Consider the following 13,379-nt stretch of genomic DNA (forward strand, 5'->3'; position numbering starts at 1 on the left):
AATTTTAATTCATTTTCAAAAACTAATAGGGTCTAATTATCCCTGCTGTATTAAGTTGATTATACACATATCTGAACAGTTTCAAACTAAGATATTGTTTTGTTTTAAGTGACTAATTTAAAACATATGTATTTCTGGTAAAGGGATGTAGAAATAAATGATAGTTTGTTTGCTATTTAAAATCAAAATGTTAATGATTATATGAATACGTGTTAATGTGGCGTATTGCTACTATTTTTCAAAATAATTTACAGAATTTCGTTATTTATACTGTTACGTATGGAGACGTTCTCCACGTTTATTTCGATTAGAATTTCTAATCTCTTTTCTGAGAACGAAAAGCGTCCCAACAGGCCCCTTTTATTAACGAAAGATACTGTATGCCTTCTTTATACCAAAATCTCTAAACACTCCCTTCTGGCATCCGTTAATCGATATTCTGATAGGAAATAGCCCGGATAACCTTCATTAACCCCTTTCAACGAAAATCTAACTGAGCCCTGCTTTTCATTAGAAGTGACAAAAAATGTGACTGCGACCCTACGCGATATCAAATCTTAAACAGAGTACCCCTTTCATTTTCAAGGTATATAAACCCATTCGTTTTCATCCTCTTCGGTTAGTCGAGAAGCGGTTCAGTTGAGATTCAGAAACGGTTCCGTAACGTTATAGTAATCGTGCAGTCACGATTCATTCATTCGCGACACAAACAACAACACTTGTAGTAATTTCAATTCAGAATAAATTGTCTTGTTTGTTAACTCGCGTACCCTTAATTATTGCCTAAAATCCTAATATAATAATTGAACGCTCCCACACGATACAATCTAACCGCTCGGATTGTATCAATTAAATTATATAGAAGTTACGAGGCTTACTAATACTTAAATTCGATTCAACGAAGATTTCTCCAACCTAGTGGCTCCTCGATTTCGCATTGAGTGCGTCCACGAAATTATACCATCCTAGGCGCATCCCCGATTTCGCATTGGGTTCTTCCGCATCGTAGCAGCTCCCTGATTTCGCATCAGGTGCGTCCGCGCTCTTATACAACCTCCTTTCGTATCGGGTTCGCCGCGTGTTCCCTAGTGACTCCTCGATTTCGCATCGGGTGCGTGCACGAAGTTTCATCCTCCTAGTAGCTCCTCGATTTCGCATCGGGTGCGTCTGCGTTTGACACCAACCTCCCAGAGGTTCCCTGATTTCGCATCAGGTGCGTCCTCGACGTCAACTATCCTAGCGGCTCCTCGATTTCGCATCGGGTGCGTCCGCGTACCTAACTAACAATTGAAACCATATTCCAGGGGTAAAAATCCCCTCGCCGGCCTCTCGCGCCGCTCATAGCCCTGGCTCGTAACAATACTATTGGGATATGGGTATATATAATAAAATCACACTCTTTATCTGTATACGAAATAGAATTCATATTTCAATAGATTCTCTAAAAGCGCGTTGTCAGACACGTCTTTACGGTTTGAGAGGAACGTCGCGAATGAAACAAGAAATTGAAAACAAAGGAGCAACAGTCCAATATGAACAACTGAGGATCGAGGGTCCCATGCCGGGGACAACATACAATGTAACAATGTTAACAATGTTGTATACAATGTTAACTGCAGATACAATGTATATCAAAAGTCGATTCAAACGATCCTTCCTTCTAAAGAAATAACAGATTAATTTTCTTCTATTTATGAAATAAATTCTGAAGAGAGGTGTTAATAATAGGGGGCACGTAGTCCTTCGTTTGGAACGTGTTGTAAAAGGAGACCGACACCGTGTGACATAGCGATGCGGGATTCTTTGATCGTTGGAACACATGCGGCCGATCGTTGCTCAGATGTTTCGGCCGGCCGAGCGTCGCGCGAGTCGTCTTCGGATGGCAGTCTTTCGACAGTCGTCATAGGGTCTTGCTCTGACTCCCATGACAAAGTGGTTGATATTCTTGTGAATCCTTAATTATTCTCAGTTAAGAAAATAAAAGTTCAATATTATTTTACACTCCTCCTACAATTCGAATATATACTTTTAGTTAGCGTTTGTATAGTTATATTTAGCTAGTTATATCTAGTAGATATATCTAGCTATCTTTAAGATCCGCTACTGTTACAAATTGTTTTCCATTTGCATACACCTTGCAGGCTAATATTGTAAAAGGTTTTCTATGGGCTTGAGGTCTGAAGAACGGGCGAGCTACTGCATTAACTTAATATTTTTGTTATAGAACCATTCCCCGCTTGCGAATAGTTTTGATATAATGGGCGGCCGTGTTATACCAAAACTTCGACACACAGAAATATCGTGTGGCTTACGCAAGTCGTGCCAATAATACTTAAAACCATCTGGTACATCTAAATTAAATTTCTTTTCGTCCGAAAAGACAACGTTTTTTCTTTTTTAGTTCAAGTTTCGTTCTTCTTTCTTAGTTCATTGTTACATCCGTAACAAACAAGTCTAGCGAACCTCTCTTGTCTTCGGGAAAACCATAGAAATCCTACAATAGCCAAACCTTCTGCATAGCGAAGGGCAACCCAGGTTTGGTGCAATAAATCAGATAAGAGTCGGGCGCGTCACTCGAAACTGCACGAGGTGCCCAGAGCCCCGACACTTGAGCAGTGTCGTCACATCAAGACTTGTGTTCCCACTCTAACTTCCCCTCCTTCCGCGCTATTCCTCACGCTTCAGCTGCGGCTGGTTATGTGACGCGTTTCGTTCTGTCGTGCATGTGTCACAATATCACGTGACTAATCTGGTATTTGCAGAGAAAGGGTAACGTTTTCCCTCAATTCGAGTCAATTCCCCTCATCTGGCGACTTCAATGTCGCGTCCAGTGTCGCCAGATTAAGACTTGTCTCCCACTTTATCTTACCCCTTCTACGACGCCATTCCCTGACGACGCACATCCCCACTAGTGTTCCTTCTCGAGAATTTTTCGAGAAATTTTATGATTGGTTATTTCTCATTTCTCGAGAAATTACAGTATTTCTCGAGAAATTTAAATCTAGGAAAATTCTTATGAATTTCATTTATTTTATAACATATTTTCGGAAATTAATTTTTAGTTAACTCAAATTGCATATTACTAATCAATCGCGTACGTATAAGCATATCTACAAGCAGCATATCGATACCTACGTATGCATGTTTGCAATGTGATAATTTATAATAATTGTTAGGAATGCGTGTCGATGTGAGGTAATGCACTTGGTGCTTTGATGTTCACTTCACGACACAATGTGATACAATGTTTAGACGGCAGCGATGAAACTTCGGAAAAAGTGACGATCGCGTTACTCGTGATTCTCTGTTCTGCGTGAACAAATAGGTAGTCTAAGGTTGAATTCCAAAAACAAAGGTTTAGTTCTTGTGTCCGTTTGTGCATAGTTGGTGTCAAGTAAGTTATTGTTACTATAATTTATTTGTTGTAATTTTTATATATTTATTATTTGTATAATCTGGTTAATCATAATATTTTAGCCTGTCAATATGAATAAGACATACAAAGGTTGTTGGGAATATTTTCGATTATCCGCAGAAAAAGAAGAATTAATTAAAAAAATAAAAACACTAAAATTAAACAACAAAAAATTCAGCATATCTATTGATGAATAGACGAGTGTAAACACTAAAATATATTGTGGGCATTTCCTACGAGGGTACATTTTATTGCGCCGGGATCGTTAACCGGAGACCTTCGGCGGGCCCAATTCATGGAGCGGGACTCCCGGGCATCTGCAACCCAAATGTGGATGGGTCCGAGCCATGTGGCGAGCAGTGCCCGGGGGCCCCGAAGTTTACAACCCTTGGGTTTTTCCAGCAGCCCGGCAGGCAGTCGGGGCAAGCTAGGATTCACCCCTCCATAGCATCTAGGAAAATTAAGGAGAACCGAAGACTCGACAGATTCCGAGCAACCTTCGTCTCGAGCACTTCGAGAAGTAAAGATATTTTTTGAGAAGTTTTGCAGTTCGTTATTCCGCCCCGTGATACCCATCCTCGGCAAAATCCAATCCACAATATATGGATGTACATGTGTATTAAAGTAACAAGGAATCTACTAATCTAGTGTTAATACCAAGTCATGGAAGCTGTACAGCTGAAAAAACTTTGGAACTACTTAATGTAAAACTAAATTCTTTTAGTCTTTCACTACAAGAAGATGCTCTAGCTGTTGTGAGTGATGGGACGTCTGTTATGCAAAAATTTGGACGACTCTCTCCAGCATACCAACAGCTGTGTTATAATCATGCGGTACATTTAGCTGTTTTCAAAATATTTTATGTAAAATAAAATACTGATGATACCCAATCTGGTGATTCGGACGAGAACAATAGATTTTTAGCGATTCAAATTCCGATGTCGAAACAATAGAAACCTCAAATGTTCAATTACGACCAACAATCAGAGAAACAGTCACAGCAATTCGAAAAATGGTAAAAATATTTAAAAATTCGCCGGTAAAGTATGATATTCTGCAGAAATATGTAGAGGAAGAACAAAATACAAAATTAAAACTCATTTTGGATTGTAAAACCTGGTGAAACACTATGGAGGCTATGATTAGACGATTTTTGAGAATACGGAATCCTATTAAAAGAGTACTGTGTGAAATCAATGTAGATTACATGTGGAACGATAAATACATTAAAATTGCCGAATTTTATTAGCAACATTAGAGTCTGTAAGAATTACAATAGAAAATCTTAGTAGAGAAGATTCGACATTATTAACTGCTGAAGGTGCTCTTAAATTCTTATTTAAAACTTTAGAAAAACTGAATGAATGAATGAATTGAGTAATGAGTATTGAGTTTCTTGTTGTTATTAAAGAAGAAATATCTAAAAGAAGAGACAAGATTGTTGTATCTCTTATGAAACATCTACATAATCCAGAATCTTTGCAAAAAAGATTCAGAAGATACATTTTTCTATTTAACATCCAAAGCAGATATGTATAAAATGGCAAAACAAATTCTAAGCAGACTTCTCGGAAGACATAACAATGATTCTTCTGAAAAAAGTGGAAAACTTTCAGATTCTCGGAATGAGGTACTATCACTGGAAAAACAGTTAGAATTAAAAATTGCAGATAGCCTTCAAGAATTTAGTGTCAAGAGTTTAGCGTCAGAAGAAAATAAATTCCGGGCTCTAACAAAATAATTCCAGATTTTTGAGCCCTCTGGAAAAAGGCCACCCAATCTGCAACAACTTTTGGATGTTATACACACAATACAGCCAACATCCACACAAAATGAAAGAAATTTTTCTATGGCTACAAATTTGGTTTAAAAAAAAAAAGAAGTAGATTGTCCGATTCTAAATTTGGCGCATTATGCTTCTTAAGAAGTCATTTCAAAACAAAAGCGTAATGTTTTATTTTATAAAAGTTTGGTTTTAAATAAATAAATTTATCGGTTATATTTAGCGTCTACTTTTCCTTGTTTTTAAAGTTGTGTATGTACACAACAGGACAGGACTTTCGATAAATATTATCAACGATATTCCAAATATCGTAAGTTTTCCAATATTTTTTTATGTTATTAAAAATTCTAGAGAATTCTAGAGAATAGTCTTATTTCTCATTTTACGAAAAATGGAAAATGTTGAGAAATCAGGGAAACTAATCCCCACGTTTCCGCCACGGACCTGCCACGTGACGAATGTGCGCACCCAATTCACGTTGTGTCCGCGTCTGCGTCGTGACTAATCCGATAATGGGAGAGAGAGGGCAACTGTATTCCTCTCAATTTGCCCTGTCTGGTGACGCTGATTACGTTGCGCCGCGTGGTGTGCAAAAATGCCCAAAAGCTGGCCAAAGTACAATTTTTCGTAGTAAAGAATATTGTTCACCTGAATTGTGATGTTATTGAGTAATAGTCCAAGCTATAAGGAACAATAACAATTATCTTCAAAAATTACTTTTAACATTGCTAAATTATATCTTTAGTTCTGTTTTCATTCATTCAAATACTGTAAGCTGTAAAGCTCCTTTCTTCATATTGTGTTAAATCTGTACACTTTGAAGCTTAACTTCATCTTGGCAACCCAGAAATTTTTAACTTTTTTTACATAATCCACATTACATTTTTTACATAATTTGTAATAAACATTCACTTAATTTTATAATACTATTGCGGCAGCATCTGACAGGCAGTGTTCCAACGTGGACACTAAGAAAATTTGGGGTGCTAAAATTTCAGTTTTTAATTATTGTATCCTCCATTATTGTTAATCTGACTGCATGCATTTTGAAAATTCTACACAAAAATTAATGACGGATTCGCGATATTGTTACCTGTAGATTAATATATAGCTGCTGAGATTTTTTAAAACATGTGTTTGAAAAAAAATTTGTCGTCAAAAATTGATCACTGCAGGCTTCATATTACATACAATAGTTTCTTGGAATAGACGACAATGATGACAACATTTAAAAGTGTTGAGGCGAAAGTTAGTTCATTTGAAGAAGGCGTCAAATAAAGACAATTTTCAAAATCATTCGAAAAAAACATGATTTCGGGACTCTCAATTTCAAACTGGGATATACCTATTCTCTTTTGGATTTACTCACCTCTGACACACCTGATGTAATTGTTAAATTCTTTCTGGAGTCTGTTAGCAGCATTCTGTTGCCTCATAAAATTTTGTAGGTGTTCGTCAAATATATCGTCTGCAGTTCTATCTACCTTTCCCAGATTTTGAAGAAACTGTAACAAGGAAAAACAATCGTATACCAAATGAACTCGATGAAATAATAAAATAATAATTTGTTTTAATGTACTTTACAGGTTGTTACTAAATTAAGTTTACGAGTCAGATCGTCATCATTATATTAGACACCATTTTAAAATAATAAATTAAAAGTGTCAAAAAATACAAATTGAACACATATTCGTGTTGTCGACCAATACATAGAATCAACCAGTTTAAAACATTATGGCTTATTAATTATTTTGAAAATTAAAAAGAAAGAAAACAATATTAAGTACAAACATGTTTAGCTTTTCATATTCATCAATACAGCTCAGATGATAATTCTAAAATAAATATTTCAGGTTAAAGGTACTGTTCAGGCTTTGCAAGGCCCCAACAGATGATCGGCTGGCGCGGCCGTTTACAACCTACGAACCTACTAAAATACGAACATCACGTGGAAAAACCTTCCAAAATGACGACCCTTCGTGCCTTCCCACTCCGTCAAGCCGTCAAGCCAAACGTGTTTTAGACATAACCAAAAACCACCACTCTTATTTTTTTACGAGACTTCCACCAATATACTTGTGGAATTTTTCAGATTAAAATGATACAAAACACGATACAATTCGCATCATATTCACACTAATTTTTCACTAATATAATTGTAATGGGAAGTAACTTTCATCGCTTATTACACAAGTAAATACCATCGGCTCCATATCATATTTGGAATCATTTTAATGAGAAAAATTCCACAAATATATTGGTGATAGTCTCGTAAAAAAATAGTTAATAAGAAGAAAGTTTAAGTTTAGATTTAAAGGCCTGAGCTTACGCCAATCTTTCATATTTCCCGAACGCTTCGACTCTCCGTGTCTCTTTCTTTCCCATACGCTGTTCTTCTTTGCGTCCGAAACTTTAATCGTTCATTATACAAGAAAATATCATCGGAATTATATCAAGTTTAATATCATTGTCATTAGAAAAATACCACGAATATGTTGGTGAAAGTCCCATGAAAAAATAATGAAAAATAAAGAAGTTTTGTTATTGATTGTTATTGTTATTGGATTAGTAGTGGTCTCCCGGTTTCACACCGATGTACCCGTCCCGTGTTATGCTCACACTCCTCGGTAGCGGCGGCTTTCGAGCTTCGTGGCACCTCACGGGGTACACATACCCCACGGTAATGGGGATAATTCGTCGACGGCTAATTCAGAATACTCGGCGATGTATAAAGGTCGACCCAAACAAGACCGGGAAGAGACCGGGCACATTTGGCCGCTAGATTCGAAACCAGGGTGTAGGGTTTGAGTAGACGGAGCTTCAGTGTTCTCAACTATATTTCTGCTCGCCCCGGTTGGGTCATTATCTCGAGCGTTTGACCATTTCCAGATGGCCTTTCGGGAGCGCGTTGACAGTTCCCTACTGTGCATGGCACAAAAAAAAATGTTTTTAGGGCCTTCATGGTTCCTTGGGTAAACTATCGGTATCTCCCCTTTACAATACCATGGAAATAGGAAACCTTCCTGCCTCTTGGTGAAACATCATACATCCTTGTATTGTATGTAAATATATTGTAAAAACGAGAATAATTGTTATTTTTGTTTTTTAAGGAAATATACACATTAGGAAGGGGATCATTCCATGTGAGTTCGATCATTTTTTGGGGACTATGTCACGAATTTTGATGACATTGAAGTATGTTGTGGTGCAAGAGACAATGGGAGACGGGGGTTGAGCCGGGTTATCACAAAAGACTGCTGTTCTCAAATAATTTATTTTTTCCTTGGTGAATGTCATTTCTTAATTAAAAAATATTAGAAATATCTTTGTTTTGCAAATTTTACCACTGGTTCAAGTGTGAAAAAATTTGGATAAATATGGCTGTATTTTACGTTTCTTCATCTTTCTCTTTGAAATTTCGTTTTGTAATTCGCGGAGCCGCAAAACTATTTATTGTACTATTCATTATTTTAGGTTCATAAAATTGCTGGATATTCTTTAGACATTCTGAAGTAAGGGTCACTAGCGAAAAAATGTATGTATATGGAAAACTTCTGAATTCTTGTCCATAATGATCTAAAAATGGTTAGATGGAAGGTTCCCTGGCAGGAATGCGGTGAGGTATCTATATCTTGTCCAATGAGACGAGGCAGTAGACGTAAACATAGCCAGTCGAGTGGGATAGAGTTGAAGTTATTATCCTTCCAAGATAATTAGCAAAGGACGCACGCTGATACTTCACTGCCTCGTCTCGTTGGACAGAGTAGAGGTACCAATGCGCGGCTGATTGGTTCAGACTGGAAGGGACAGGCCTCATTTCACACGCATTTTCGGCTGCAGTCCAAATATTGACTACTATGTAGCGGGTGACGTCGAAACCAAAAGCTGTACTTGTCGTCCTTACACCATGTACATATGCGACTGCCACATGATCTAATACAATTATGAATTGTTAAAGAAATTCACTTCACGGACCTGTTTTTAAAAATCGGACACTTCAAAATTGACGAAATTAAAATTATTTGAAGTGAACGCTGCACCGCGATACATAGCCTAGCACGGTTGGCGTACGGTAGAAGCAGAGCCCGGGAGGCTGTTAGGCCTATGGCCTCCCGTGCGAGCCAATCGTGCGAGGCTGTGTATCGCGATGCAGCGTTCACTTCAAATAATTTTAATTTCGTCAATTTTAAAGTTTCCGCTTTTTTAAAAACAGGTCCGTAAAGGAGACACTTGGGGCTATAACCTCAATTTTTTTCAAATTTTTACAAAGGCACCTGCTACGAAAACATAGCATTTGGTTAAAATAATTGCCAAATAAATGGTGAAAAAAACATTTTTTCCAAATGACAACATTTTCGGTAAACACTTTTATGTTTTCGCTATAAGCTTCAAAAAGTCATTTTCATCGGCGTGATAGTTCTAGTCTTATAATATAATGAAAAAAGGGTGACACGTATTTTTACGCGTCTGTAAAATCAACAATTTTTAAAACAACGAAAAATCCATTGAGATTCGATTGATAGGTCATCATCAACGGTGAAGTAGTTTTTAAATAATACAACATTTATAATGTTTTTCTCCCTTCGCCACGGCCACGGCACGGCGACCGGGGTCGCTGAGTATTCTTCGCAAGAATATTTCGTGAAACCCCGGCCGGGGCACGGTCGGCTCTACCATCCCCCCGTTCTGGGGTTCTGGTAGCTAACCCCCGTGGTGCGCGGCACTTGGCCTTTGTTACGAGCATCTTGAGCGCCTCTCAAGTCGCCTTCGAACACGGCCAACTCTGTATGGCATAGGAAAAACATGCCCCGTTCCCGGACACGGTGAGACCCGTCTTGTTTGGGTCGACCCTAACCCGAATTCGCTGTACCACTGTTTCTCCGGCTGACAGGTCAGCCACCATTTTTATTATATTCCACACGCCGTTTAAAAATAATGATAACACTTTAAAAATATATTTAAAATGTCGTTGCAACAATTAAGTGGTAACGGAAGAACAAAAACAGTATTTATCGAAAAAAATCACTTGATGCAGGATTCGATGTCGGCAGGCATACCGCCTGCGCTAACCAAAATTTTTGGGAGTTAAACTCATATATTGGAATATAACGCAAGTAAAATAATTTATATTGCATTTTTAAGTTTGTACATTATTTTTTCAAATATAGAAATGTTTAATATAACATAATACGCCTACAAAAAGGTAGAAGTATAAAAAAAATTGATTTTGATGTTTTTAAACGTCGATGCAATATTTTCCTCTAATTGTTAGAGATTTTCAATTTGTTTAAACATTGTAACGTTGGCCCTTTTCGCCGCGTAGGAAAACAGGAACGGGGCCAACTCCGGAAGTTTATAAGCACTGAGACCTGGCCGTGTACGGCTGTGCGTTCGCTGTCCTCCCGGTACAAACGTGTCCTCGAAGGTTCGTAACGAAAAAGAGAGCCTTCTGCTCGGGCGCCAGGCACCGGAAGGGTGCCACACGAAACGCGAAAACTTCTTGCCCTCGGGCGAAGCGGAGGGCGGAAGTCGTTCCTTCGAGAACCGCGAAACGGAAGGGAGACGCGAACGGTTCCAAGGTTCGGACACGGGAATAACGGGGACAGCCCTCACGGCAGGGTGGATCTCGCAGGTCGAAATAACGAATTACAGAATTGTCTCTAGTTGTTTATTTTGCGTCAGGGTTTTACAAAATACGCGGCCACGTGGCCGCACCAGAGAGCCCGCGCTCTTTATACAAGATTAGCGAATAGATGAAGGTTTCGCAGCGCGTAGTTGTCGATCGGTAAAATCTTCGCGCTTGTGCGGTAATTCGGCGCGATTACAAAGTGACTGTCGTGATAGTTCCCAAGACGAGACGAACTTTAAGGCCTAGTTCAGACACGGTGGAATCCGCACGTTTCAGACCGTGCGGTTTGAACCGCGAAAAAATTGATAGTTGTTCAGAAAGAGGCGGCGACCGTGCGGATATGCAGGAGAGAGGCGAAGTTTTATCTCAGTGTTAACATGGAAGTTGAAGAAGCAATATGTTTGTAGTTGCTCAACAAAAAAACTAAAAAAAAAAATAGAAAAAGGCAGTATTGGGTGCATCAGATATTCAAAGATCGGCTCTCACATGGCCTATTTGTAACTCTATATCCCAAATTAAAAAATTTTGAGCCGAAATTCTTCAACTATTTGAGAATGTCGATAAAATTTTCATAGACTTTATTGGAATAATCAGCACAATGAATATCCCATATCGCTGGTCTTTTCTCCACTTCATCGATTGTTGGAATTTATTTCATAAATAGAACAAAATTAATCTGTTATTTCTTTACAAGGAAGGATCGTTTGAATCGGCTTTTGATATACGTTGTATCAGCAGTTAATATACATTGTATGTTGTCCCCGGCATGGGACCCTCGATCCTCAGTTGTTCATATTGAACTGCTGCTCCTCTGTTTTCCATTTCTTGATTCATTCGCGACGTTCCTCGCAAACCGTAAAGACGTGTTTGACAACGCGCTTTTAGAGAATCTATTGAAATATAAATTCTATTTCGTATACAGATAAAGAGTGTGATTTTATTATATATACCCATATCCCAATATCGATGAACAACTCGGTGACGGAACAATTCATGTTGGCACACATCGTAAACGCGCGGAATCCGCCCAACAACTGAACTCTCTCATAAGAACCATAGAAAATAGAATCGCGCGGGAACTGCGCGGTTTTTGTTCCCTGCGGTCTATCGGCAGCAGCCGCACGGGCAGGTATGAACGAATATGAAGACGCTAATGTAAACAAGAACCGCGCGGTTTCCGCCGTCTGAGCTAGGCCTAACGCGTTCGACGCGCGATACGCGAGCTCGCGGGACCGCGATGGCGCGAGGTCGACGTCGGACGCACGTGTCGTTCTTTCGCGAATATTCCTGAACCAACTCGCGAAACCAATTAAACAAAGAGGGAGGACCACTGCGTGGACTTCCGGTTTCCGCCGTTCTCAGATGGACGCTCGCTTCAGGCCCGCGGTTCTGCTACGGGAGCTGGGTCACGACACAGGACACAATATTTCGTCATGGGATGATAAACGAAATTAGCGAGACGATCGTTAACGTTCGCGGCACGCGGCAGTGTTTCGGCAACGGAAGCTACCACGACAGTGTTCCTTTGGTTGACGGTAACGCGTCGAGAGGGTCCTCGTTACCCCTACTTTAGGCCTTAGTCCCGACTTTTCCTAATGGGGCGCGCTACGCACGCGAAATCCTGGAATGCAGGACCGTGCCCTCGATTGGTCCTCGTGCCCCGGACCATACGCGAAAAATTATCACGACCGCGCGTCGCGGCCGGGAGAAGTCCGAAACCTTCCCATGGTACGACTGCACCACCCTCGCCGAGGCCCCATTTCAAGTGGCTGGATGAGGCGGCAGCAGGACCGCGAAAAGGGATGTCTGGTGTCCGACAGAGTTACATTTTCAAAATGCATGTGCACATGACTTTTCTCGTAATGGCCATGGGTTTATCGACGGGCGGTCCCACGAAGAGAGGCGCCCCTCGGCGTAGTCGGAAGGCTTGCTGGTGCTTCCGGCACGTCCCTGCACTCGGTCGTGCTCGGCGCGCGCGAAATTCGTCAAAAATTGATCTATGATCGATACGGAAGTTCCTCGGGGAGCGCTCCCTAACCCTGCGAGTTATCGTTCGATGCGATAATCGGCGGTCCGGTCCTTCCGGCAGATCGCAATGGGCAGAGAAGTGACGTCGCAAATTTTGCAACGTCACAACATGTTCGCATAATCCGAAAAAACTGCAAGAAATACACATTAATAATCACGATGAGACACAACTAACATAGTAATATAAACGTGGTACTCTGAAAACTTCAATATAAAATCGACAATTTTGTGCTTTCGGATTTTTCTAAAAATCGATTTTTCAACCAAAAATTCTCAAATAATTCACTATCATTTTTACGTTTAGGTAAGAAGTTTATGAATTTTTTCGTACTTTTTTGTTGAGCCGAACAGACAAAATAAAGCATAATTCATTAAACCGTGCTCACCCTATAACTACTTTTGTGGTACCGACTTGAAACTTGTCACAGAGGGGTTGCTTTGGGAGCTCTATCGAATGGTCTGACCAAAAATCAATTTGGTTTGGGGCACTTTTGACCATCTTATCCGTATACCTTTTGCGAGCT

The 13,379-nt window shown here is 39.7% G+C and overlaps 1 protein-coding gene and 1 long non-coding RNA gene across 6 annotated transcripts in view; one reads left to right on the top strand and one right to left on the bottom strand.

Moving 5' to 3' along the window:
• LOC143356654 (uncharacterized) overlaps window positions 1–13,379 on the top strand; it is a 707,545-nt gene that overhangs the window by 207,323 nt on the left and 486,843 nt on the right. The gene's annotated exons all lie outside the window — the stretch shown is intronic.
• Window positions 1–13,379, bottom strand: part of Amph (amphiphysin) — a 271,285-nt gene that overhangs the window by 136,568 nt on the left and 121,338 nt on the right. For all 4 annotated transcript variants that reach the window (XM_076792505.1, XM_076792503.1, XM_076792506.1 and 1 more), the window contains exon 2: window positions 6,568–6,703. In XM_076792505.1, the coding sequence (XP_076648620.1) occupies window positions 6,568–6,703 (136 nt within the window). The remainder of the gene's footprint in view (window positions 1–6,567; window positions 6,704–13,379) is intronic.

This window comes from Halictus rubicundus, chromosome 8 (genome assembly GCF_050948215.1).
Source record: "Halictus rubicundus isolate RS-2024b chromosome 8, iyHalRubi1_principal, whole genome shotgun sequence".
Lineage (NCBI taxonomy): Eukaryota > Metazoa > Arthropoda > Insecta > Hymenoptera > Halictidae > Halictus > Halictus rubicundus.